The sequence below is a fragment of the Strix uralensis genome, chromosome 22 (genome assembly GCF_047716275.1).
Source record: "Strix uralensis isolate ZFMK-TIS-50842 chromosome 22, bStrUra1, whole genome shotgun sequence".
NCBI classification, from domain to species: domain Eukaryota; kingdom Metazoa; phylum Chordata; class Aves; order Strigiformes; family Strigidae; genus Strix; species Strix uralensis.
In genome coordinates this window covers 7,747,380-7,769,704 of record NC_133993.1, presented here as the reverse complement: position 1 = coordinate 7,769,704, position 22,325 = coordinate 7,747,380, and the positions used below count along the sequence as shown (strand labels likewise).

The 22,325-nt window shown below is 60.3% G+C and overlaps 1 protein-coding gene across 1 annotated transcript in view; it reads right to left on the bottom strand.

Moving 5' to 3' along the window:
- Nucleotides 1-365: 365 nt before the first annotated feature.
- MRC2 (mannose receptor C-type 2) overlaps nt 366-22,325 on the bottom strand; it is a 31,701-nt gene continuing 9,741 nt past the window's right edge. Inside the window, exons 2-30 of the mRNA XM_074891917.1 lie at nt 19,606-20,004; nt 19,169-19,342; nt 18,792-18,956; nt 18,504-18,617; nt 17,609-17,752; nt 16,893-17,081; nt 15,506-15,660; nt 15,125-15,232; nt 12,628-12,743; nt 12,342-12,490; nt 12,002-12,219; nt 11,622-11,764; nt 11,110-11,212; nt 10,855-10,993; nt 10,005-10,040; nt 9,516-9,676; nt 9,144-9,211; nt 8,368-8,468; nt 8,103-8,248; nt 6,896-7,010; nt 6,650-6,813; nt 6,336-6,444; nt 5,678-5,916; nt 5,421-5,589; nt 5,065-5,214; nt 4,657-4,776; nt 4,125-4,304; nt 3,689-3,715; nt 366-3,169 (exon numbers count right to left, since the gene is read on the bottom strand). Coding sequence (XP_074748018.1) covers nt 2,949-3,169; nt 3,689-3,715; nt 4,125-4,304; nt 4,657-4,776; nt 5,065-5,214; nt 5,421-5,589; nt 5,678-5,916; nt 6,336-6,444; nt 6,650-6,813; nt 6,896-7,010; nt 8,103-8,248; nt 8,368-8,468; nt 9,144-9,211; nt 9,516-9,676; nt 10,005-10,040; nt 10,855-10,993; nt 11,110-11,212; nt 11,622-11,764; nt 12,002-12,219; nt 12,342-12,490; nt 12,628-12,743; nt 15,125-15,232; nt 15,506-15,660; nt 16,893-17,081; nt 17,609-17,752; nt 18,504-18,617; nt 18,792-18,956; nt 19,169-19,342; nt 19,606-20,004 — 4,322 coding nt within the window. The 3' untranslated portion in view covers nt 366-2,948. The remainder of the gene's footprint in view (nt 3,170-3,688; nt 3,716-4,124; nt 4,305-4,656; nt 4,777-5,064; nt 5,215-5,420; nt 5,590-5,677; nt 5,917-6,335; nt 6,445-6,649; nt 6,814-6,895; nt 7,011-8,102; nt 8,249-8,367; nt 8,469-9,143; nt 9,212-9,515; nt 9,677-10,004; nt 10,041-10,854; nt 10,994-11,109; nt 11,213-11,621; nt 11,765-12,001; nt 12,220-12,341; nt 12,491-12,627; nt 12,744-15,124; nt 15,233-15,505; nt 15,661-16,892; nt 17,082-17,608; nt 17,753-18,503; nt 18,618-18,791; nt 18,957-19,168; nt 19,343-19,605; nt 20,005-22,325) is intronic.

Here is a 22,325-nt window from a genome sequence, read left to right as displayed (position 1 = left end):
GGACTACAGCCCCACCTCCCCACCCTTGGTGAGAAACAGAAATTTCAGTGCGTTTCCAAGGTCCCCGCTCAATCTGACATCTTCCTCAAACTTGGGAGTCGTCCACAAGTAAATGTTGTCCATTCTCCTTCATCTTCTCCCTCCAGCTGATTCTTCCGCACAACCAGCGGTGGAGAGCCACCATACCCACGGGACACACGGCCAAGCAATGCCAGGAATTAATACAACACCCCCCCCCACCTGGGCGGCCTTTGAGCCTCCTTCGCTAGAGACAGGTAGGTGTAATTAGCTACTAGTTAGGGACACAGGGAAAGACAACTTTTGTTTTTCCCAATTAAAAGGAAAGAAAAAAAAAAGGGAGAAAATAGGTGGGGAAGGAAATTTTATTTCCAAGCTTCTAAAAGGATCTTACAAACCACAGAGAGTAAAAAAATGCAAAACTATATATATATATTTTATATATATATATATATAATTGACAGGGTCCTTTTAAGCAATTCTTCACATTATTCTAATGGCGATAGGAGATACCACTTAACCATATATGTGTTTTTCCGGTAATCCTGATCACTGCCAACAGCTGACAAAACTCTTCTCATACAGAATTTCCCCTAGACTGTACAGATTTCTTTTCTGGAAAGCAAAGGAGAAGGAGGAAAGAGAACAAATCAAGGAGAAAAAAAAAAAGAAAAAGAAACTTTTACAAGGTGTTCCCAGGTAGGGCTGTGTGAAAGCCAGGCGCGATGCCTCCTGCATGCCGACAGGACCTCCTTCCTGACCCCCGGCACGCCGAGCCTCTCCTGGCACGAGCTCTCCTCTGGCAGCAGTAACTCACCACCGTCCCAGCTGTACCCCCAGCGCTTCCCCGCGCCCACCCTGCCCAGGGTCTCATGCACTTCTCTAACCGAGCCCCAACCCTGCCCAGCTGCACCCCTCGACCTCAGCACCACTCCTCGCCCACTCCTTCCCACCAATCCTGACCTCAACCTTCGTTTTTAGGACATCCGAACAGCTCTGCTCATCCAGGAGTTAATCCCAGACCTCCGTCCCCACCAGCAGCACAGCTTCCAGCCCAGCATCCCCCCTGCTATTCCAAGCATCCCTGCAGCAGGGATGCCAGCGCATCCAGAAGGAATTCACGCTTGGCTTTTCAGGATCCATCATCCATGCCAGGAAGCCACGGGCTCATGGACAAAACCAACAGCTCCAAACCAGAAAGGACCTCAGAAAATAAATGCAGAGAAAGCCAAGAGAGAGAAATGGAGCCGGGGCAGCTCCGTGCACTCCAGATTCTTGCTCGCCCTGAAACGTTGTGGCGGCTTTTGGACATTGCCAAAAAGTAAACAAAACCCCAATGATCCCTTGTTCCCCCATCCCACCCCCCAACAGTTTCTTAAACACTTAATGTCCAGCTTAAGTGAATTAACAGATTTTAAAATCCACACAGGTGTCAAAAAGGAGAGTAACAAAAATTAGCTAGTTCCCATTGTTGTCACAACAAAAAAAAAAAAAAACTCGAGCCTCGGAGGCAGAGGGCTAAATGCAACGTCTCTTGTAGGGGCTGTGCCGCCCCACTTCAGAGGTCTAAGGGGCTCTTTGGGTCCCATTCCCAGCAGGGAAACCCCCTCGGGGCCCGAATGTCTCTGGCTGTCTCCAGGCATCCTCTGTCCTGACCCTGGCACCGGGGATGCTGCTGGAGGAAGCTGAGGGAAGAGGATGGCTCAGCCCCGGGGCACCCCCGCTCCTTCTGCACAGCTCAAAAGCCAGGCAGGGGCTTAGCCCTGCATCGCCTTCCTCCTCCTCCTCCTCCTCTACATAAAACAGGCAACCACAAACACCCCAGCCAGCTGTGTGAAAGAACGTATATATTCAGCACGCACTCAATACAGTATAGCAAAAAAGCTATCGTTTCCTTAAAAAAAAAAAAAAACCAAACCACCCAACTTTCAAGATAACCACCAAAGCTTCCAAATCGCTCCCACCCTACAGCCCTGACGCTCGTCCTTCTGGCCTGGACAAGGCAGCCAGCAGCAAGTGACCCCAGCCCCGCACCGTCCCTGCCTGGCAAGGGACAGAGGGTGGCCCCGCTCCCCGGCAGCGCCTTGTGCCACGGCACCCAGCTCCTCCCGCGGAGCCTGGGGTGCCGAGGGTGCTCCCACCGGAGAGGGGCCTGGCCAGCCGTTTGCTCCGGTGCTACCCCGTGCAGTTATTTGGGGGGACACACACACCAAAGGAAACAGAAAACGGGGCAGGCTCTGGCTGCCAGCCTGGGGGGCGCAGCCGCAGCCCGAGGGATGTGCCGGGGAGGAGAGGGGATCCCATCGCTGATGCCGGGGAGGGGTCCACGCTCAGATTGCTGCGACGGCGTCTCCGCTGCTTTCTGCTGGAGGTGGGGGACGAGGCCGAGGAGGGGGAGAGGAGCAGCACGGTGGAGGGAATGGGGGGCTGGCAGGGCCCTCGCCGCTGGGCACGGAGGGGAGGTAGATCGGGCTTTAGAGACCTCTTGCCCAGGAGGATGTCTTCTCGGACACCAGCTTGGTTCCTGGGGGGAACGAGCCCGCCGCAGGGCCCTGAACACCCACACTTGCCTTCTCCCAAGGGGAAGGTGTCTCGGAGCCTGTTCACGCCGCCGAAAAGCTCTTGAACTGGGGGGGCAACTTTCCTCGAAACATTTTAGCCCTGAAACTGCCTCCACGGCTGCTGCAGGCAAACTCCTGGCAGCTGGGGACAAGCCTGGAGGTGGTGGCAACGACCCCCGGAGCAGGAGGGACCCCAGCTCCCCCTGCTCACCCGCCTGGCCGGACCCCAACCCCGACCCCAGCCCCTCTCCCTGCCCTGCTACAACGGTCCCGCTGCCGCCCCTGCCCCGCGCGCCGTGGGGATAGTGTGTGTGATGCTCTCCATCCTCCCCCCTCCCCAGGTCCCCGTCCCCAGCGTCCCCCCTGCCGTTAGTCTTGCTGCTCGTTCATCTCCATGTCCGACACCAGGATGTTCTTCTCGGCGGATTCGCTGGGGTTGGAGGTGGTGCGGCTGTAGCGGGCGCTCTCGAAGGCGCCCCGCTCCGCGCTCCGCCGACGCTTGTACAGGTAGACGGCGATGCCCAGCATGGCGCACAGCGCCAGCGTCGACAGCACCACCACCGCGATGGCCGTCGTGTTCTCTGGCAGAGCTGCAGGGAGCAGAAAAGGCCAGTGAAAGGCAGCCCGCCATCCTCCACCATCACCCTGCAAGACGGGCTTTGGCTGGTGGGTCTCCAGCAGACGGGGGGCTCTGGGGCAGGACAGGACCGGAGCCTGCTCTGGTCTGTTGGGGACATCCTGCCCATGGCAGAGCTCCTGGGGCTGGGCAGCCCCTCTGGGTCACTCCTGATATGTGTGAACATCTGGCAGCTGCCTGGGCTGGATCTCTGGGATCCCACCGGCAGATGTGGTGGCCATCCCCCAGCCTGGCCCGGCAGCGCCGGCAAGGGCAGGAGAGCCCAGCAAGGGGCTGGCCGGACACACTCCTCCATGGAGGGGTGGCTCCTGCTGCTGGGGAGGCCCAACCCAGGGCCAAAGCCATCTGGAAATGGGATTTCCCACCCGCAAACACCATTTCTTTGCTTATTAATACAAGCTGGGCTGCAGCACGGCCTCCCAGCACCAGTTCCTGGTCCTGGTACTGTGCCCAGGCTGACAGTGCCACTCACCTGCCCTGGAAAAGCTGCTCTCCTCCACTGCAACGGCAATACAGAGAGATGAGTGCGCAGCCACCGCTCCCTCCCCTCTTCCCAGCACCAGCACCACCAGCCCCACATCCTCTGCTGCTCCCAGCGCCACACCGCACGGACACTGGGAGATGCTCAGCTGTGGGGTCCTCTGGTTCTGCTCCACCACGGCCCCCCCAGCCTCATCCTGCCCCAGGGTGCTGACCCAGCCACTGAGACATGCACAGCCCACCACTGAGCCCAGTCGGTACCTACAGACCCCAGCACTGGCCCCTACAACCCCTCTAACACTTGAATTGCCCAAAATGTGTGGCTGATGCTGCCAGCATGACGCAGCTCTGCTCTGCAGCACCCTGTCCAGACCCCCAGCTCACCCCACATCAGCCCAGGAGCCTCGGGCAGGACAGGGGGCCCCTACCTCGGGGGATCTTGCAGATGACCCCCATGGTGACGTTGGTGCAGGAGCCCAGGCGCCAGACGCCGTTGCTGCTCTGGATCCAGTAGCAGCTGTTCTGGCTGAGCATGCTGGGCCCCGTGTCGTGCTGGCCCCAGTTGGAGTAGTTCACGGCAGTGTTGTCATGCCAAACCAAGGTGCCTCCTGGGAAATGGAAGAATTAGGTCTGGGGAGGCTGAAGGGGACGCCCCATCTTTTCCCCAGTTCAGAAAGCACAGGGAGGTGTGATAGAGAGGAACCAGGGCCTGCAGACCACCTTCCTGAACCTTGGAGGAGGCTCTGGGCTTCAAAGCCACCACTCCCACCCCACCAAGCCAGAGGAGGACACAGATGGCACATCCAGCACGGCCTGAGGCACTGGGGATCCTGGTCACACCATGGCATGAGCCCCCCACACTGGTGCCACCACCAAGGGCTTCCTCTGCTCACCACAGACCTGGTGGGAATTCATGGCAGTGCCAGGGGGAATATCTGAAACCTCACTCCTTCCTCGTACCTTTGGGGTTGAAGGTCATGCCCAGCCAAGCACCCTTGGACGGGCCCTCGTACGCCTGGAGATGTTCCCACACGAAGACGTTCTCCATCTCGTCCTGGATGGACAACACCGTGCCGCCAACTGCAGAGGAAAGTGTCAGGGAAGAGCCCAGAGCTCAGAGGAGGGAGCTCGGGAGCAGCAGTGCCCAAGAGAACAAAGCTGAGGAACCACCCGTGAACCATGTGGTAGCTGGGGAACTCCAAGATGTAACAGCATGGAGATGATGCCTGACCAAGGCTGGACAGGGGTGCAGGGACAGGGGTCCCATTCAAGGGTGCTCTGCTGCACCCACAGGCATCCTGGGGACCCCACCCTCTTCCATTTCCCAGGGCACATCACCCCTCTTTGTCACCACAGCCCCCCCCGTACCTTTCTGGCACCTCCTCATGGCGTCCTTCTGCCCCAGGGTGATCTCCATGTGGAAGGTGTAGCAGTGGTCCCGGAAGGGGATCCAGGACGAGTCCTCCAGTGATTTGGGACAGCTGCCACTGTAGCTCCACTTGTGCGTGCGGGGGGCACCTGGGGGGGGCACATGGTGCATTGGGGGTGGGTGGAGGGGCACACGGTGTCAGGGTCCCACAGCACGTTGGGGCACCCAGCCCCACAAGCATGCGCACAGAGCTCCAGAAGGTCCCTGGTGGGAGGCCACCTCCAACCCTTGGTTGCTCCCCACCTGGTCCACCCTGCACCAAGCCCCTGTGCCGCCCCCCTCCCTGGGGCAGCACCTGCTCGGAGCTGGCAGATGCCCCCCTGCAGCTTGGTGTCACAGCCGGCCGTGCGCCAGGTCCCGTCCGCGTCCATGTAGGAGCAGCCGGCGACCTGCTGGGGCTCCCCGTCCTGCCAGTTGGCGTAGAAGAGGTTCTCCTCCGTCAGCCATGAGTAGCTCCGGCCTCCCTGGAGAACCAACGGGAGGAGAAGCTGGGGGGGTGCTGCCGTGACCCCCTGGGGACCCCCGCCCCAGGTGCCTGCCCCCTTTCCTCACCTCGTCGTTGGCCAACCCGATCCAGAGCGGAGCCTGCAGGCTGCTGACGGCCTGGGTGAGGAAAGCCTGGCTGTAGGGGTCAGGGATGGTGGCCAGGGTGGCGTTGAGGGTCTCACAGAGCAGCAGCGCCTCGTGCCACCTGAGGGGTTTCTGCAGGATGCGGTAAGTGCTGTTGTGGTAAAAGAGGGTGCCGGTGGGCGAGGGGGGGTACGGCGTCCGCGCGGGGCTCAGGGACGGGTCTGGGGGAGCAAAGAGACACGGTCAGAGGGCACAGAGGATGCTCCCGCTTCCAGAGGTGGTCACCCCCTCATCCATCCCCCCCACAAGCCGGGGTATCCCTGGGAGAGCGCAGAGGCCATGTCCCCAGAGATGACGAGCAGTGACACCCCACTGCCACCCCCACCTGTCAGAATGCCCATCCCCACAGGACACACCGAGCCAGGCTGGCGTGCACAGGTTTGGGGTTGCCCCACAAACGGCTGGTCCCCCTCCCTGAGTCAAGCCTGTCTCCCCAAGCTCCTCCAGCACCCCAAGCTCCCCCCAAGCTGAGCCCATTGCCCCCAGCTCCCCAGCCACAGCCCCACCGCAGCATGGGGCACTGGGGGGGTGGTGGCAGGTCCCCAGCAAGCTGGGGCTGTCCCCCTCATCCCCCCCCTACCTATGCTCCGTTGGCAGATGTAGCCGTGCTTCTCCTCCAGGCAGCTCCGGTCATCCCAGCGCCCCGTGAAGTGGGGGGGTGAGCCGTGCCACACCACCACGCAGTTGGTCTGCACAGCCAAGCCGCAAGGTCAGCGTTGCCAGCCCACCCCCATGGACACCCCCCCATGCCAGGGACCCCCACCCTGCACAGCCGGATCCTGCTCTGCCCTTGGAGAGCCACCCTGGCACGCTAAAAACTCCCACCCTTATGGTGGGACACAGGGCTGAGACCTTCACAGGGGATGGGGGATGCTCTGGGGGGGTCTCACCCACCGGCTTGTCGCGGGGGCTGGAGGCACTGCAGCCCGAGGGCTCGCCAGGCGCCCAGCTCACGTGCCGCAGCGGCTCGCCCTCCACCCACTGGAACTCCCGCTGGGCATCGTGGAGGCCGATCCAGAGGTCGAAGGAGATGTTGGGCAGCATGGACGTGATGAAAGCTGCAAGCAAGGAGTGCGGCGCTTAGGACCAGCCCTGGCAGGTCCCCAGCCAGCGGGGCCGGTGGGGGCCGGGGGGACCTACCCTGCTCCAGGGGGCTGGCGATGGTGGCCAGGACAGCGCCCTGGCTCTCGCACGCCTGCTTCGCCTCTGGCCACTTCACTATCTCGGCTTTGTCGTGGCCGTTGAAGCTGAAACACTGCACAGGTGGGGGCACAGGGCGGGTCAGGGGGTGTAGTCACCCCCTCACCCACCCTCTGCAGCCCCATTCTGCCTCAACGGTCCTTCTCCCCTTTGCACCCTCATGCCTGCCGGCCCCCCAACCCCTCCTGCACCCCCACCCCACAGTCCACCCATCTCAGAATCCCAGAATCATCCAGGTTGGAAAAGACCCTTGGGATCATCGAGTCCAACCCTCAGCCCGACTCTACAAAGTTCTCCCCTACCCCACATCCCCCAACAGCTCATCCAAACGACCCTTAAACACACCCAGGGATGGGGACTCCACCCCCTGCCTGGGCAGCCTATTCCACTCTCTGACCACTCTTTCTGGGAAACATTTGTTCCTCATGTCCAGTCTGAACCTCCCCTGTTGCAGTTTAAAGCCGTTCCCTCTCGTTCTGTCACTAATCACCTGGGAGAAGAGACCAGCACCAACCTCTCTACAACGTCCTTTCAGGGAGCTGTAGAGTGATGAGGTCTCCCCTCAGCCTTCTCCTCCTCACACTGAACAGTCCCAGCTCCTTCAATCGCTCCTCACAGGATTTATTCTCCAGGCCCTTCCCCAGCCTCGTTGCCCTCCTCTGCACTCGCTCCAGCCCCTCGAGATCTCTCTCGTATTGAGGTGCCCAAAACTGGACACAACACTCCAGGTGTGGCCTCACCAGTGCAGAGCACAGGGGGACTGTCACCTCCCTACTTCTGCTGGTCACACTATTTATAATACAAGCCAGGATGCCGTTGGCTTTCTTGGCCACCTGCGCACACTGCCGGCTCATGTTCAGCTGCTTGTCAATTAGAACCCCCAGATCCTTTTCTTCCAGACAGCTCCAGCCACCCCTCCCCAAGCCTGTAGCCATGCACAGTCTCCCAGCATCCATGTGCACGTGCCCTCACCACCTCCTGCATCCACCCCCCCCCCACCTCGCCCAGCATCCCTGTGCACTCACCCCACCACATTTCCCCCAAAAGACGTGTGCGCATCCCTCCCCACCCTGCCATTTCCCAGCCCCCCCTCCCCACCTCAGCAGGGCTGGTGGAAGGCCAGGGGGTGGCCGTCCCCTCTCCATACCTTGCTGAGGAAGGGAAACCAGCCACGGGGACAGCCCCCGCTCGCCGGAGCGGGCAGCGGTGGGAGGGAAGGCTTCGCGGCCGTCCCGTTGCTCCGCTTGCAGATGTAGGGCAGCGCCGTCATGCACTTCTGGTCCCCCCAGTCCTCTGCAGGGAGGGACAGGCCAGGCATGACCCCCCCCGCCGCGCTGGGGTAGGGGTGTCTCCGCTCAGCCTGTGGCCCCAGCCCCTCCCGAGCCCCAGCACGACCGGATCCCGCCCCTCACCTCTGCTCGCCGTCATGTACACGCACTTCTTGTCCTTGTTGATGGGCCGGGGCTTGCCCGGTGCCCAGGAGACAAAGTTGAGGAGGGACCCATCGGACCACCTGGGAAAGGCACCGGCAGGAGCAGGAGGCTGAGCAGTGACTGGTGAATGGGACCAGTTGCACACCCTTACTGGGACCATGCCCCACCCACTGTCCACTGCTGGGTGAGGAACTTCCATCCCAGCACTCCAGGATAGAATCATAGAATCACAGAATCATCTAGGTTGGAAAGAACCTTGAAGATCATCTAGTCCAACCGTTAACCCAGCACTGAGAGATCCCAACTGCACCAGATCCCTCAGCGCTGGGTCAACCCGCCTCTTCAACCCCTCCAGGGATGGGGACTCCACCACCTCCCTGAGCAGCCCATTCCAATGCCCAACAACCTGTTCTGTAAAGAAATACTTCCTAAGAGCCAGTCTAAACCTTCCCTGGAGCAACTTGAGGCCATTACCTCTTGTCTTGTCGCTCATTACTTGGTTAAAGAGACTCATCCCCCCCTCTCTGCACCCTCCTTTCAGGGAGTTGTAGAGGGCCATGAGTTCTCTCCTCAGTCTCCTCTTCTCCAAACTAAACAACCCCAGTTCCCTCAGCCACTCCTCATACGACATGTGCTTCAGATCCTTCACCAGAATGAGATCCCCCGAGACGCAGGCACTGAGCCACAGTGCTCTGAGAGCTGGGGACGGTGGCACGGGGACACGCAGGGCTGTGGTGGCTCCATCTCTGACTTACTTGAACCTCCCGTCGTTCTCGTAGGTGTGCAGCCCGATCCACCAGTGCTGCTCCTGGCCCCTGGAGAACTGCAAGCCCAGAGAGGACATGTCAGCATGTCCTTGGGGACAACTGCCACCATCCTGGGCACGGGGACCAGGCAACCCCCCTGCAGATTGCCCCGGGGCAAAAAGCATCACCCTGCTGAGTCCCAAACACGCACCCAGGCACCGGGACCTGCCACCACCCCACAAGACCCATCATGACCCCAGCAGAGCCCGGCTGTCCCCAGATAATGTCCCTCTGGTAAAGGATGAAAGAAGCCAGAGAGGGAGCAGCCCGGGGAGGCAGCGCAGCCCATCGACACCCAGGGAGTCCCCGTCCCCCTGGTACCTTCTTCAGGTTCTGGCCCAGGAAGCGCAGCTCGGCCTCGCCGTGCACCGACGCCAGCTCCGCCTGGAACCAGCTGCAGATGCGCTGCGCCTGCACCCACGTCGAGTGGTGCTCGAAGAACTTGTACTCAGCCTCCTGGTACTTCACCCACTCTTTGCTGCCTGCAGGCAGGGACTGGTGTCACATTGTGGCTGTGCCACCCCCCCGCCACCCTGCCCCTCAGTCCCCCGTGGGTTGGGCTGCTTTGATTTTGCCCCTCTCCTGCAGCTGAGGGGCCTGATCCTGCCTGGTCCCTGCCGGCAGCCCCAGAGGCACATTGTGTGTGCCTGGGCTCCCCTCCCTCCTACAGCCCTACGCAGGATCCCTCCTCCCCCGGGTAACACTGCAGGACGTCCCGCGGGGACAGCGCTGCTCGTGCAGGTGATGGGGTGGCAGGTGCCCGGGGAGAACGGTCTGCGCCAAACGGACACGCGGCCACGGCCAACGCACCCTGGGTTGTGATCTCCGGCTCCTTCACATCGGCACCTGGTGAAAGGGCAAGGAGAGGCTGTCAGCGGGACGCAGGGCTGGGATGCTCCCGCTGATGCTTGCCTGCAAAAGGCTGGTGGGCTCCCAGGGCAAGATGCCCTCCCAAATCCCCCCAGACAGCACCTCTCCCACCTCTCCCAGCCCCTGAATTAGGACTCATCCTCCCATAAAAGTGCAACCTTTGGAAGGGAGGTGACAGAGGGTCCCCCTGCACCCGCTCCACCATCCCACAGCCCATCCTCTGCCAGAATCACAGAATCATCTCGGTTGGAAAAGCCCTTGAAGCTCCTCCAGTCCAACCATGAACCTCACCCTGACCGTTCCCAACTCCACCAGATCCCTCAGCGCTGGCTCAACCCGACTCTTCAACCCCTCCAGGGATGGGGACTCCCCCCCTGCCCTGGGCAGCCCATTCCAACGCCCAACAGCCCCTTCTGCAAAGAAATCCTTCCTAAGAGCCAGTCTGACCCTGCCCTGGCGCAGCTTGAGGCCATTCCCTCTTGTCCTGGTGCTGGTTCCTTGGCTCAAGAGACTCATCCCCCCTCTCTGCACCCTCCTTTCAGGGAGTTGCAGAGGGCCAGGAGGTCTCCCCTCAGCCTCCTCTTCTCCAGACTAAACCCCCCCAGTTCCCTCAGCCGCTCCCCATCAGACCTGTGCTCCAGACCCTGCACCAGCTCCGTTGCCCTTCTCTGGACACGCTCGAGTCATTCAATGGCCTTTTGGGAGTGAGGGGCCCAAAACTGAAGCCAGGAATCAAGGTGTGGCCAGGTTATTTGGAGCTGAAGGGTTTGGGGGTGTCTTTGCTGGGTACCTTTGGGCAGTTTGCAGATCCAGTCCAGCTGGGCTTCGCACTGCATCGGCATCCACTGCAGGGAGGCCAGGTCCAGCACCGCGCAGGTCCGGATGTCATCGTCATCGTAGTTACTGCGGTCAAAGTTGCGGTAGAAAAACTGGGGGTTGAGAGAGATGGGCGGTGTTGGGCATTTCCACCAGCGCTGGATCTGCCCCACCTGCACCGTACATGCCAAGCAGGGTCACCTTGCCAAACTCCCCGCTCTGGACTCACCCCCAGCCCGTCGCTCCACCTCCAGCTCCTGTCCCCCGCGGGGTCCCGCCGGTTCAGGCCGATCCAGAACCAGTGCTGCTCGTGGAGGTCTGGCTCCGACTCCCTGCGGGGAACCAGGGGGAAGGGTGAGACCACAACCCCCCTCCAAAACAGAGGGTTTTGTATTTATATACATATTTATAATCTGGCCATTTTTGTTTGTTTTCAAAGCCTGCTGCCCCCACAACACCCAACATCAGAGCTCGGATAACCGGCGCGCTGGCTCAGGGCTGAAAGAGTTTAGAGCCCAAACTCCGTCCCCAAATTACACCGGATTTCCTGCACTTCTCCCGCATCTCCTCTTCGGTGTAGCCACACCAACCAACACATCTTCTGCGCACAAGTTCGTGCTCAGAGAGCCACGTCCGTGCCCCGTCCACCCACCCACATGTGCCAGAGCACGGGGAGGGGTGCAGGCTCGTGCCAAGCACACTCGGGCAGCAGGACACACGCTGGCACAGCCGGCCTCTCACCCAAAAATCTTGTTGAGGGTGTTGGCGACGAAGTGCTCCTCCTCATAGCTGCCCAGGCTGAGCAGCTGGGCCCCCAGCTCCCGGCAAAACTCCTGCGCCGCGATCCACGTCTTCTTCTCTTGCAGTTTTTCAAAGCTGAACACCTGGGGAAGGAGAATCCGGCAGCGGAGGGGGCTCAGCACTGGGAGAGGCACAGAGCATCGTCCCCACCCCGCAGGCAGCAGCAGCTCAGGGCACAGTCACCACTCTGCCTGAACTCGGCTCGTGGGGTCGGGGCTGCCCTCTGCAAGCACCAAACACGCTCCTCCACCCTCCCTGCACCGGTGGGGAGGCACATGCACCCCCACAATGGCCAGGGAAAGCCCCCAAGCACCCCTTACCTTGTAGCAGTGACGGAGCTTGGAGTCGGAGCTCCATCCCGGGGGGCAGGCGGCGGTGAGGCTGGGCGTGGGGTAGGGACCGGGCAGCTCAGGGTTCACCGGGGTGCCCAGGTTCTGCCGGCAGATGTACTTGGCCTTGAAGGTGCTGCAGTTCTTCACCTCCCACAGCCCCATGGAGCTGCCGGTGGCCAGGGCCACGCAGCCACCCTTGTTGTAACCTGGAGCGCTCACGGGAGCGGGGAGGATGCCAGCCTTAGGGTCGGACCGTGCCGGGCGGCAGAGCCAGCACCCACCCTGCACGGAGGGGACATCCCCATCCCGCCCGCGGCTGCCCTCTTACCGGGCTGGTCGCGGTTCCAGTGGGTGTACATAACCTCATCGCCGCTCAGCCAGCGGAAAGCGCCCGTCTCATTGATGTCCTGCAGCGCTGTCCAAAAATACTCCCCGTCCCAGCTGTAGATGAGGCTGCTGACATACGCCTGCTCGAACCTGAGGGGCGGCGAGAGTGGGGGATGCTGCGAGCTGAGGGGCCAAGCAGCCCGCAATGCTCTGGCCCTTGTGGGGTCACACCCCGCCTCGGGGGGCTCGTTTTGGGGTAAACCCAGCAGCGCCGGCGTGGGACTCACCTGTTGGTGATGGTGACCAGCGTGGAGCCGTAGTCAGAACACATCTTACGGGCATCACTGTAGGGGACGCGGTCCTCCCCCAGCCAGAAGCAGGAGGGGCTGTGCCACTTCCAGCCCTGGGGACGGGTGACAAGGGGGACATTCGCCACTGCTCACCCCAGCCCTCCCCAGAAGGACAGGAGCAAAGCCAGGGCAGCGAAAGCAACATCCCACGTCCCCTGCCACCACCTCTGCCTTCTCCTGGGAGGTCTCCTGCCCCCGGCTGCCCCGGCTTGACCCCGCTCAGCTCTGAGCTCTAACAAGCCCCCAGCCCCAGAGGACATGGCTGCAATGAAAACAAACACACAGGCAGCTTCAAAGCCAGGGAAATGGCTCTTCCTGCCAACGTCCATCCCTGGCCGAGGCGTGGGGAGGGGAACACAATCCTCCTCTATATGCCGCGGGGCCAAATCCAGAGCTAGTCCCACCGCAGCTTGCTTTAATCCCCCGCCTTGTTGATGTTGGAGCCACTCCAGGGCCAGAGACACAATAGCTCCTGTTTTCTGCCAGAGCAGGGAGTGGGGCAGCCCCAGGGCTGGTGGCCACGCGGGGAGTGACAGGGGGGCTCACCCCTGAGAGGGGACACACACATGAAGCCGGGGTTGGAAGGGTGAAGGGGCTCAGCTGGGGAGGAAAGGGGCCCCAGGCTCAGGGAGCCCCTGGCACGGTAGGAAGCATCACCGGGGTTTTACCCCTGGGTCCCCCAGGCACTGGAATGCTGGTGAGGTACACATGTCATCTGCAACATCATCAGCATGGTGGGGAGGCAAGCAGGAGGGCAGCTTTGGGAGATCAAGAAGAAAATGACCCCAAATTCCATTTTTTTTCCCACATTCCACCTCCTGCAGCCTTTCCGCAAAGTTAGCAAACCCAGGTATGGGCCCACCAGCTGGGTCCTGCTGGGAACAGCATGAAAAGGGGCCCGGCATGGGACAGTGCAGCTCCCCGATGTCCCCAGAGGGGTCCTGATGTCCCCAGAGGGGTCCCCAACCAGCCCTGGGCCTCAGCATCACTAAAATCACATGGGTGCTCTCCCACGCACTGAGCACCACAGCAACCTCCTGTCATCCCAAAAGGGACCAGGATGGGACCATCAACCCCAACTGCTGCCTCCAGCTCCCCGATCCCGGTGTGCCCCTGCATCCCTCTCCGGCTCTGCCTTTCCCATTGTCCAAACCTCCATCCCCCATTGCTTCCTTTAAGGCTGTTCCACAAATAAAGGGGGTTTGGAAAGAGGGAGAAAAAGCAGCAAAGCCACCAAGGAAAACCAGCACGGTGGACGGAGAGGACCAGGGCTGATCCTTGGAGTGAGATGCTGCCACCTCAGTATCAGTCTCTGCATCTGGGTAGCAAGTGGCCCCACTGAGGACGAGGAGGGGGAGGAAGGATGGGAAAAGCTCTTTCCTCGGTTCATTTATCACTCTCAGTTTGTTTCCCAGCGAGTGTGTCTCTGCTGAGCACCCAGGGCCAGGGTAAGGCTGTGGCTGGAGAGGCAGGAGGGAGTTAAATTCACATGGGGATACCCTATTAGTCCTCAGGATTGCTGCGGGGACAAGCGGACAGGGTGGCAGTGGCACATTGCCACCGAGGGCCTTGTCCTCACCGCCTGCCGACACTGGGGCTCCTCTGGCTCTGGCTGGCAGCCCCCTGACTCCGGCCTGGCGTGCCAGCTCGCCTGGATGCCGCGCTCCCCCTGAGCCTAGCTGCTGCGATGGGGTAAAGACCTGGGAGGAGCCCGGCAGCACCTCTGGGAGCTGGCCCAGAGGGGCTGCTTGCTAGTCCGAGTGCGAGCACGCGCTGGCTTGCTTTGAAACGCTGGGAGATGTTCAAGAGCGGCGGCGATGCCAGGCTCCTCGCCGCCCGAAGACTTTGCAAAGAGGCACAAAAGCGACTTCCCAGCAAGCGTGGGAACGGGGCGGCCTCAGCCCTGCTCAACAGCCGGGGAAACTGAGGCAGAGCGTGGTCTGGGTGAGAACCCGCCAGTTTGGTGGCCGTGTCCCCGGCACACCCGTATCCTGCCCAGAGAAGGCAGCCAGCCATCGCGCCGAGGCACAGGGCCGGCAGCTGCCTCTGCCCCGCCGGGCTCCCACGTGGAGCAGCTTTGCTGCCAGGTTTTGGCACAGAGAGAGGCAAGGGGGGGAAAAAAAAAAAAAAAAAAGAATGTCCTTGTTGGCAACCAAGCCAGCCCAAGGGGGAGGATCTTGGACCATGGAGACATGCATTTTGTCCCAGTTTCTTCCCGTGGCCTCATGCAACCATGGAAGTGAGGGGCTCAGCAGCCCCAGGATGCTCTGTCACACCAGCAGCCTCCAGGCACCAACCCACAGCTCTGGGTGCTGCTCATCGGAGCTCCCTGAAATGGTTTTTGGAGAGAGGCTCCCCACGACCCTGAAGGGCTGAGCATCAGGCAGAGCCATGGAGCTGTCAGAGCCACCTCCCGCCCCAGGTCTCCCCTCACCTTTCGGCACCCGTGGTCATCCTCCTCCTTCTCCTGGCTCACCCGACCGGGTTTTTTGCAGATGGAGGGCAGGGTCTGGTTGCACGGGCTGTCATTCCACCTCCCTTCCTGCACAGTGGGGAGAAGAGCAGGATTGAGCCTATTCCAACAGCCTGGGGAAATCTCCCAGCCCATCCATCCCCACCTTGGGTCCACGGACTGTCCTTCCCTACATCAAATCCCCAAGGATGCTGTGCTGGATCCCTCCCATCCCAACAGCTGGGATGAGCCAGGTTGAGCCCCAGCTGGAGATGCTCCCGGAGGCACCCCCTCCCCGGCCATGAGGATGCTGCAGTGCTCGCTGTGGAGGTGCAGGATGAGCCCCCCGCCGCGGGCTCTCACCGGTCCCCAGATGGTCACGCAATCTTCCAGGCTGTCACGGAAGTTGTTGGGCTCGAAGGGGTGCCAGTACGTGAACCTCACGGGCGTCCCATCCGACCACTCGAAGTTCATCTGCAGCTTGAGGTCATTTAGGCCAATCCAGAGCTCCTCCACGTCTGCCGAGACAGGAGGGTTGGGGGGTGAAACTCTCTCTGCCTGGCTGAAACCTTGCAGAAACCCACCCCGTGACAGGAGCCCCCATGATGGGACCGTGCAAAGCACCGGCTGAAACCCCATGGCAGGGCTCAGCCTCTAACCCCCGTGGTGCCAGAAAACAGGAGTGGGCAGGGCAGGGCAGGGCAGAGCAGCTCCTGCCCACAAGGACAGACCCACAGAGGGAGGAACACAGCGATATTTGCCAGCCGTTTTCAGAGAAGTGCTGGCAGCAGCAGAATGGTAGAAGTCTGGACCCGCAGGCTCAGGTCCGTGAGCTAATGGTTTTCAACCACCCCCCATCCCATCCCATCCCATCCCATCCCATCCCATCCCATCCCATCCCATCCCATCCCATCCCATCCCATCCCATCCCATCCCATCCCATCCCACTCCCAGCCTGGGGGTGCTGGCATGTCCCCCTCCTTCCTCCACCCTCCTACAGCTCCTGCCTCCCTCAGCATTAACGTCCTTCAGCCCCCAGCCCCTCCCCGGTCCCCGCTGAAGCCTGGGCCATGTCCCCACAGCAGATTTTGCTGCCAGGCCCTTCCCCTGTGGAGCAGAGTCAGGCTGTGGGCTCGCGGGAGTATGGAACTGGGCCAGAGAGGCTGCACTCATACGGGAACAGCAAAACCCGAGCTGAGGGTGACCCCAACGAGGGGGTGGCACAGGCGAGGTCTGGAGGATGGTGGCACAGGTGCTCCCCCTGAAAATTCCCAAGTACCATCACAGCTCCAACACATCCCAATGTGCAAAACTTCGACCCAGTTACACCTGGGTGAAGCCAGAACTGGAAAGAGAAACCTGGGATGCTGTAGGCAGGCGTTCCCCCTTCACTTGACCGGCTGCGGGGAATGTTCATGTCCTGGGCAGATTTAGCAGGAAGAGGTGCAGCCTCCTCCAGCAAGCCCAGCAGGACTTTTTTTCTCCCATCTTTTTCTACCTTAACCAACTGAGACTAGTGCCATTCCCAGCTGCAGGCTCCCAGGAACAGCTTTTGCATTTGCTGGATGGAGGATGCACCCAGGGCACAGGCTCCTCCAAGCAACACATCCCCTCCCGGCCTGGGGTCTCCATTCCCTTCACAGCCACAAATTAATTCAGTTTTTCAGGCTCCATCACACAGAATTGACCTTCCCATGGACCCCAAAATCGCACAGGATGGGTGCTGCTGACACAGCGGGCTCCCCCTTACCTTGCTTGATCTGCTTGGTGACGAACTCCAGCTCGGAGAGGGTGTGGATGCTGACCAGGTCCCCCCCGCTCCGCAGACAGGTCTTCTTTGCCTCCTGCCAGCTCTTCTTCTCTCCCACCAGACGGTAGCAGTTGGACTGGAAGGGCTGCCAGCTGGGCTCACAGTCCACCTTCACCTCCGACCACGAGTCTGGCAGGACACGAGGCAGCCTGAGGGCTCCTGTCCCACTCTCCAACCCCCTCCTTGAGAGGGAGGGGACCATGGGGAGGGAACCACAGTCCCACAGAGTGCTCAGGAGACCAAGCCAAAGTGGCGGTGGGAAGGCTATGGCCAAAACTTAACATGCAATAGCAAGGTGCAGGCAGCAGTGGCTTTACAGCTCCAGGGACAAAAATAATCCCTTTTGTTTGCGGAGGAGCAATAGCAGAGCAGAGCTGAGGGCACCCTGTCCCCTGGGGACCACGGGGGACCTCCCGCTCCTCTTGATTTCCCCACCACCACCCAACCTGTAACTGCACCCAGCGCTTCTTGGGGGATGCGCCTTGGGGAGGACCTTTTCCAAATCTAGGTAACCCTGGGGAGCAAAACCACTGCTCTGCACAGCCAGGACACCGGCAAGCTGGGGACGCCACGGGCATCTCCACGGGCTGCTCTGGACCATGCCGGGATGGGAGCACACCCAGCCAGGATACGGGGCTGCTGACCCCCCCGCTCACCCGTCAGGAAGGGGTCGGCGGTGGCATTGGGCTTCTTCTTGCAGACGTAGGGGAGGGCGATGCCACAGTCACGGTTCTGCCACCCCCCAGATGACTCGGTGCGGATCACCCCGCAGTTCTCTTCGCTGGGGTTGTCAGGCTGGTCTGGAAAGTGGGGTGAGGGGGGACATGCTGCTGAGGTGCTGGAGCAGAGCCACCAACGCTGCCCACGCAGGCAGGGCACCACGCGAGGGCAGGGGCCGGCAGGGTGCAGCTCTCCCTGCTCCAACACCAGTAAAGACCTATTTATTTTCTTATTTTGTACAATAAAAACACGACCCTGCATGCCCAGGATTATTTATTGTGCCTCAACGCACAGGGACCTGAAGCATCACTATTTTACCTAGAAATGTCGGATGGCAATCGGGGGGGGCACAGTACCAGACCTAAACTGCTCCCGCCTGTCCCCAAACCTCCTCCTGGGGTGCCACTGTCCCCACAAGTGCCGCTGGGGGACGGCACTGGGAATGACCAGAGCAGCCCTCGCAGTGGGTCCTGCTGTCCCCTGAGCACCCCAGGGTTAAAGATGGGAGTCCACAGTTGGGGAGCACTCCTCAGCCACACTCCAGCACCGAGCTAGGATGCCATGACCCTCCAAACAAGGAAGCTCAACCCAGGTTATCCGCAGGGCTGCTAAGGGCTTGCAGAGGGACAACCCCCCCTCCAGCACCGTGTGTCCCCACTCCAGCTCCATGCATGTCCCAGGCTGCTCCGCAACCCCATGGGCTCTCTATCCCCAGGCAGCAAGGGGACACCCCACAGTAGCCCAGGCCACCTGCCCTGCCATGGGGCCATCTCCGATGGTCACAGATTGTTTCCCGACCCCCCCATCACCACTGTGATCCCCCTGTCTCACCACTCTCCCAGTTGAGGTACTTGAGGGGTGAGTTGTCCGACCACTGCCAGCCTCCGTTGATGTCCAGGTCGTTGAGCCCAATCCAGAGTGTGGAGCTGTACCCCGTCAGCAGCCCTGGGACCGATGCAGCCAGAGTGGCAGGATCAGTCCCCCCAGCCCCAGCTCAACACCCAGGCTGTCACCATCCCCAAAGCAACCTCCTGGGGCACGCAGAGCACCAGCCGTGGTGCCACCAGCTCTGCCCCACATGAGGGGGACAGGGGCACAGCCAGGCTGCCATCGTCTCACCATTGATGTAGGTCTGCTCGTGGATCTCGGTGATGCTGAGCAGGTTGGCCCCTTGCTGCTCGCAGCTATTCCAGGCCTCCCGCCACGACAGCGTCGACTGGAAGTTGAACTGGTAGCAGCTGTTGGTGAGGTGGTCCTTGTCCCAAAAGGTCTCACAGTCATTGCCTGTGGGGATGAGCAGGGTGAGCACCCAACGCAGCCCCATCCGCAGCTACAAAAGCCCCCAATAACCCAGAAAAGCCAGAAAGAGAGAAGCCAGCGGGGCTGCTCTGGCACTGCAGGCTGCTCGTGGGAGGAGGGACAAGGCAGGAAAGGCCCTGGGAGGGATGGACAAGGCATTTCTCCTTTTCCCCGTGGGAAGTGTCCCCCCTACTTACTCTTTATGGGGCAGAAGCCCCATCGCTCGTCCTTGCCATAGTCCTGGGTGGTGGCACACCAGAGATGGCCGTCCTCCCGACCCGTGCTGGTGCACTCGTGAAACCACTGGTTGTCATACTTGAAGGGGATGGTGCACGGCTTCCCGTGCGAGTTGCCTTGGATGGTGTAAATCTCTACAGGAAAAGAGGAGGCCTTGCTTGAGGCTGTGTCTACGGGTGCAGTTAAGGGAGGTCTGGGGTGAGCGGTGCGGGTTGGCCCCACATGGGGGCTAGCGGGTGGCGTGGATGCTCCCCATCACCCAGATCCTGCCTGGTTTTGCAGCAAGATGGGACCGAGCTCCCCAGACAGGACCCGATTGCTGCAGCACCACGGCCTCAGCTCGCATTTGGGGCTGGTTTGTGTTATGGGATAATACTAATGCCGAACGAGGCTTTACCAGAGTACGGCACGGAGCACAGATCCTCCTCAGTGCCGTACGTCCTCCACTGCGAGCCACGCGCCTGGTCACCCCTGTCCAGGGAGGAATTGCCCGGGCGGGCGCCGAGATGCTGGGAGAGCTGCTCCCCGAGGCCACGGCAGCTCCAGCGCATGTTGACGGACTCGCGGTCGCACTCGTAGGTGGCCAAGGGGTGCAGCCCCGCCGTGGCATTGGCCCCGTGCCACGACACCCCCAGGCACTGCATGGACCCCACGTTGAAGAGGCGATTTCGTGAGACCCATTTCCACTGCTGGGCCGGGGCACTGGCGTTGCAGCCCTTGGCAAGTCTCACCAGCGAGTCCTTCGTCTCCAGGCAGCCCTGCGCGCCCGTGTTGTAGATGAGGAAGACTTTGGAGTCTGGGTAAAAAACAGGCAGAAAGGGTTAAAGCATCACTGAGGATTCGGCACCCTAGCAAGCATTTCCCCCAGCCTTGCCAGAGCATCCTGTCTCCCCTTCTATGCACATTAAGTCTTGGGGTGCAGAAATAACCCCGGGGTTTGCCCCGATGCCCGTCCTCGTGGTGATGGGCTCCAGGCAGGGTGATACAGACGGGTGTTTGCACCCGGAGCTGGCTGAAGCCTTGTGGCATCCCCGTGAAGCACCAGCAGGCAGCTTTTGGGCAGCGGAGCTGGTGCAAAGAGCTCGCCAGCTCTAACAGCACCATCAGCACCATTTAAAATTGAGTTCCCACTGGCAGCGCCCAGCCGCAGCACCCCGAGGCATCGCAACGAGGCGCCGGACCCATGCCAAGGGCTTCGGCACCGGCCATCTGCTCCGGGCGGAGAAAAACAGAGCAGGGAGAGTACATCCATCATTTTTATGTGTATTTGGGGACCTGTGAAAAAAAAAACTGCAGAGCAAACAAGAACTTCGGGGGAAGGTCTCCCAGCGCATGAACAGGGCGTGATGGAAAACGCCTGCGCGCAGCCGCGGCTCCCGCGGGCACGGCCCCAGCAAATATGAAACATCGTCGCGTCAGGACCCTCCGAAATCCCAACCCAGGCGTCGGGAGGCGGGAGCAGAGCGAGGGAGATCGCTGCCAGCAGATAAAGCGCTAGTGCAGCTGAGGAAGGGAGGAAGGCTGAGCTCAACCACGCACGTCCCACGGCCCTGCCCGCTGCGATGGCCCAACCCTGCATCCCCAGGGCAATTCCCGGACCCCCAGCATCACCACAGGCCACCCCAGCACGTGAATCCATCTCAAACCCTGTATAAACCAGTAAACCCAGGATGTTACACTGGGACACGTTGCTCCAGCTGACGTGTCATTTTTAAAAGATACTTTATTTCTTCAAATGAATGTTTCTAAGCTAAAAAGCCACCGCCGGGGCTCCACGCTTGCCCCAAGGCCCCAGCAAAAAGCTGCCTAAAGCTGCACATCAACAAAACAACTTTTGTCTTTTTTTGTTTGTTTGTTTTAAAAGCGACCCGTTTTTTTTCCACCACAAGCATTCACCAGAAGTCAAAGCGAACTCACGGGCCCCGCTATATTTAGCTTTGGTTTGCTTTGGTTTTTTGCCATTGTATGAATTTTTTGGGCTGAAAAGGTTTTCATTTCCTATTCCCCCACAACCTCACCCTGCCCCAGCTATGTTGTTACAGGCAGCTCCAGCACATTCGAGCAACAAACATCTTGGCTCAGTGAACTTTCCCAACTTGTCCCTGAAAGGAAAAAAGAAATGGGAGGAAAAAAGACACCCCCATTCCATTTCAGAGCTTCAGCATCGACCCGGCTCCAGAAAGAACTGATGTAAAGGGCCCGTTCCCCAGTTGAGATGACATCAGTGAAGACGTCAAATAAACAAAAGTGAAGCCCATTTGCATGGCAGTCGAGGAGCAGACTCTGCGCACGTGCAATGGAAAAAGGCAACGACTGGAAGAAACATTTAATTTCTCAGAAAATATTTTTCAAATCATAGCAAGGAAGAAAATAAGCAAAAATTCAGATGGAGCTGATTTTGGCTGGCTGAAGCTCAGGTCCCTTAAACTGGTGCTGGTGTGTCACCAACTGGAGCTGGCTTGACCCTGACCTGGACATCAGGAGAGCAGCTCGTCCCGCTCCCAAACACCCATCTCACCGTGCCAGCACCACCCATGGCATCACCCAGCCCGTCGCTCTCCCCTTCCCACACACAGGGTGGGTGGTGCAACCCACCTCCGGCACCAGGGACATGAGGGGGTCTTTAAGCACCTCTGGGGTGATGCAGCATCAGTGTCACGACCTGCTTGACCCAAGTACCAGTGCTCGGGCAGGATGAGGCCTCCCTGGGTCACTGGCTGATGCCACAGTGCTTTGCAAGGAGCCAAACGCCAGCCCTGTGATACGAGGAATAGAAAAATCTGCTCTACCATGAGCACCACTGCGGCTGTTGGCAGCAGGGGTCAGCAATGGGACACCCTTTCTGCTTATCTGCTAACCCAGCTTTGCATGAAAAAATTAAGAGCACGTTGGAAAAGCCCTGGAGGCAGCCCTGGGAGTTGGTGTCAGAGTGCTCAGCACCACGTCGGGGCCGTGCAGTATCATGCAAGGGCAATGCTCCACGGCAGCCACGCAGCAGCACGGTGCTCAGAGGAAGCTGTCCAGACTGGATGGGGCAGCTCCGGGGCCGGAAAAGCACAAAATATCATTTTACTCTAAAAAGAGAAGAGCTGGAGGTAGGAAATTATAGGCTAAGGG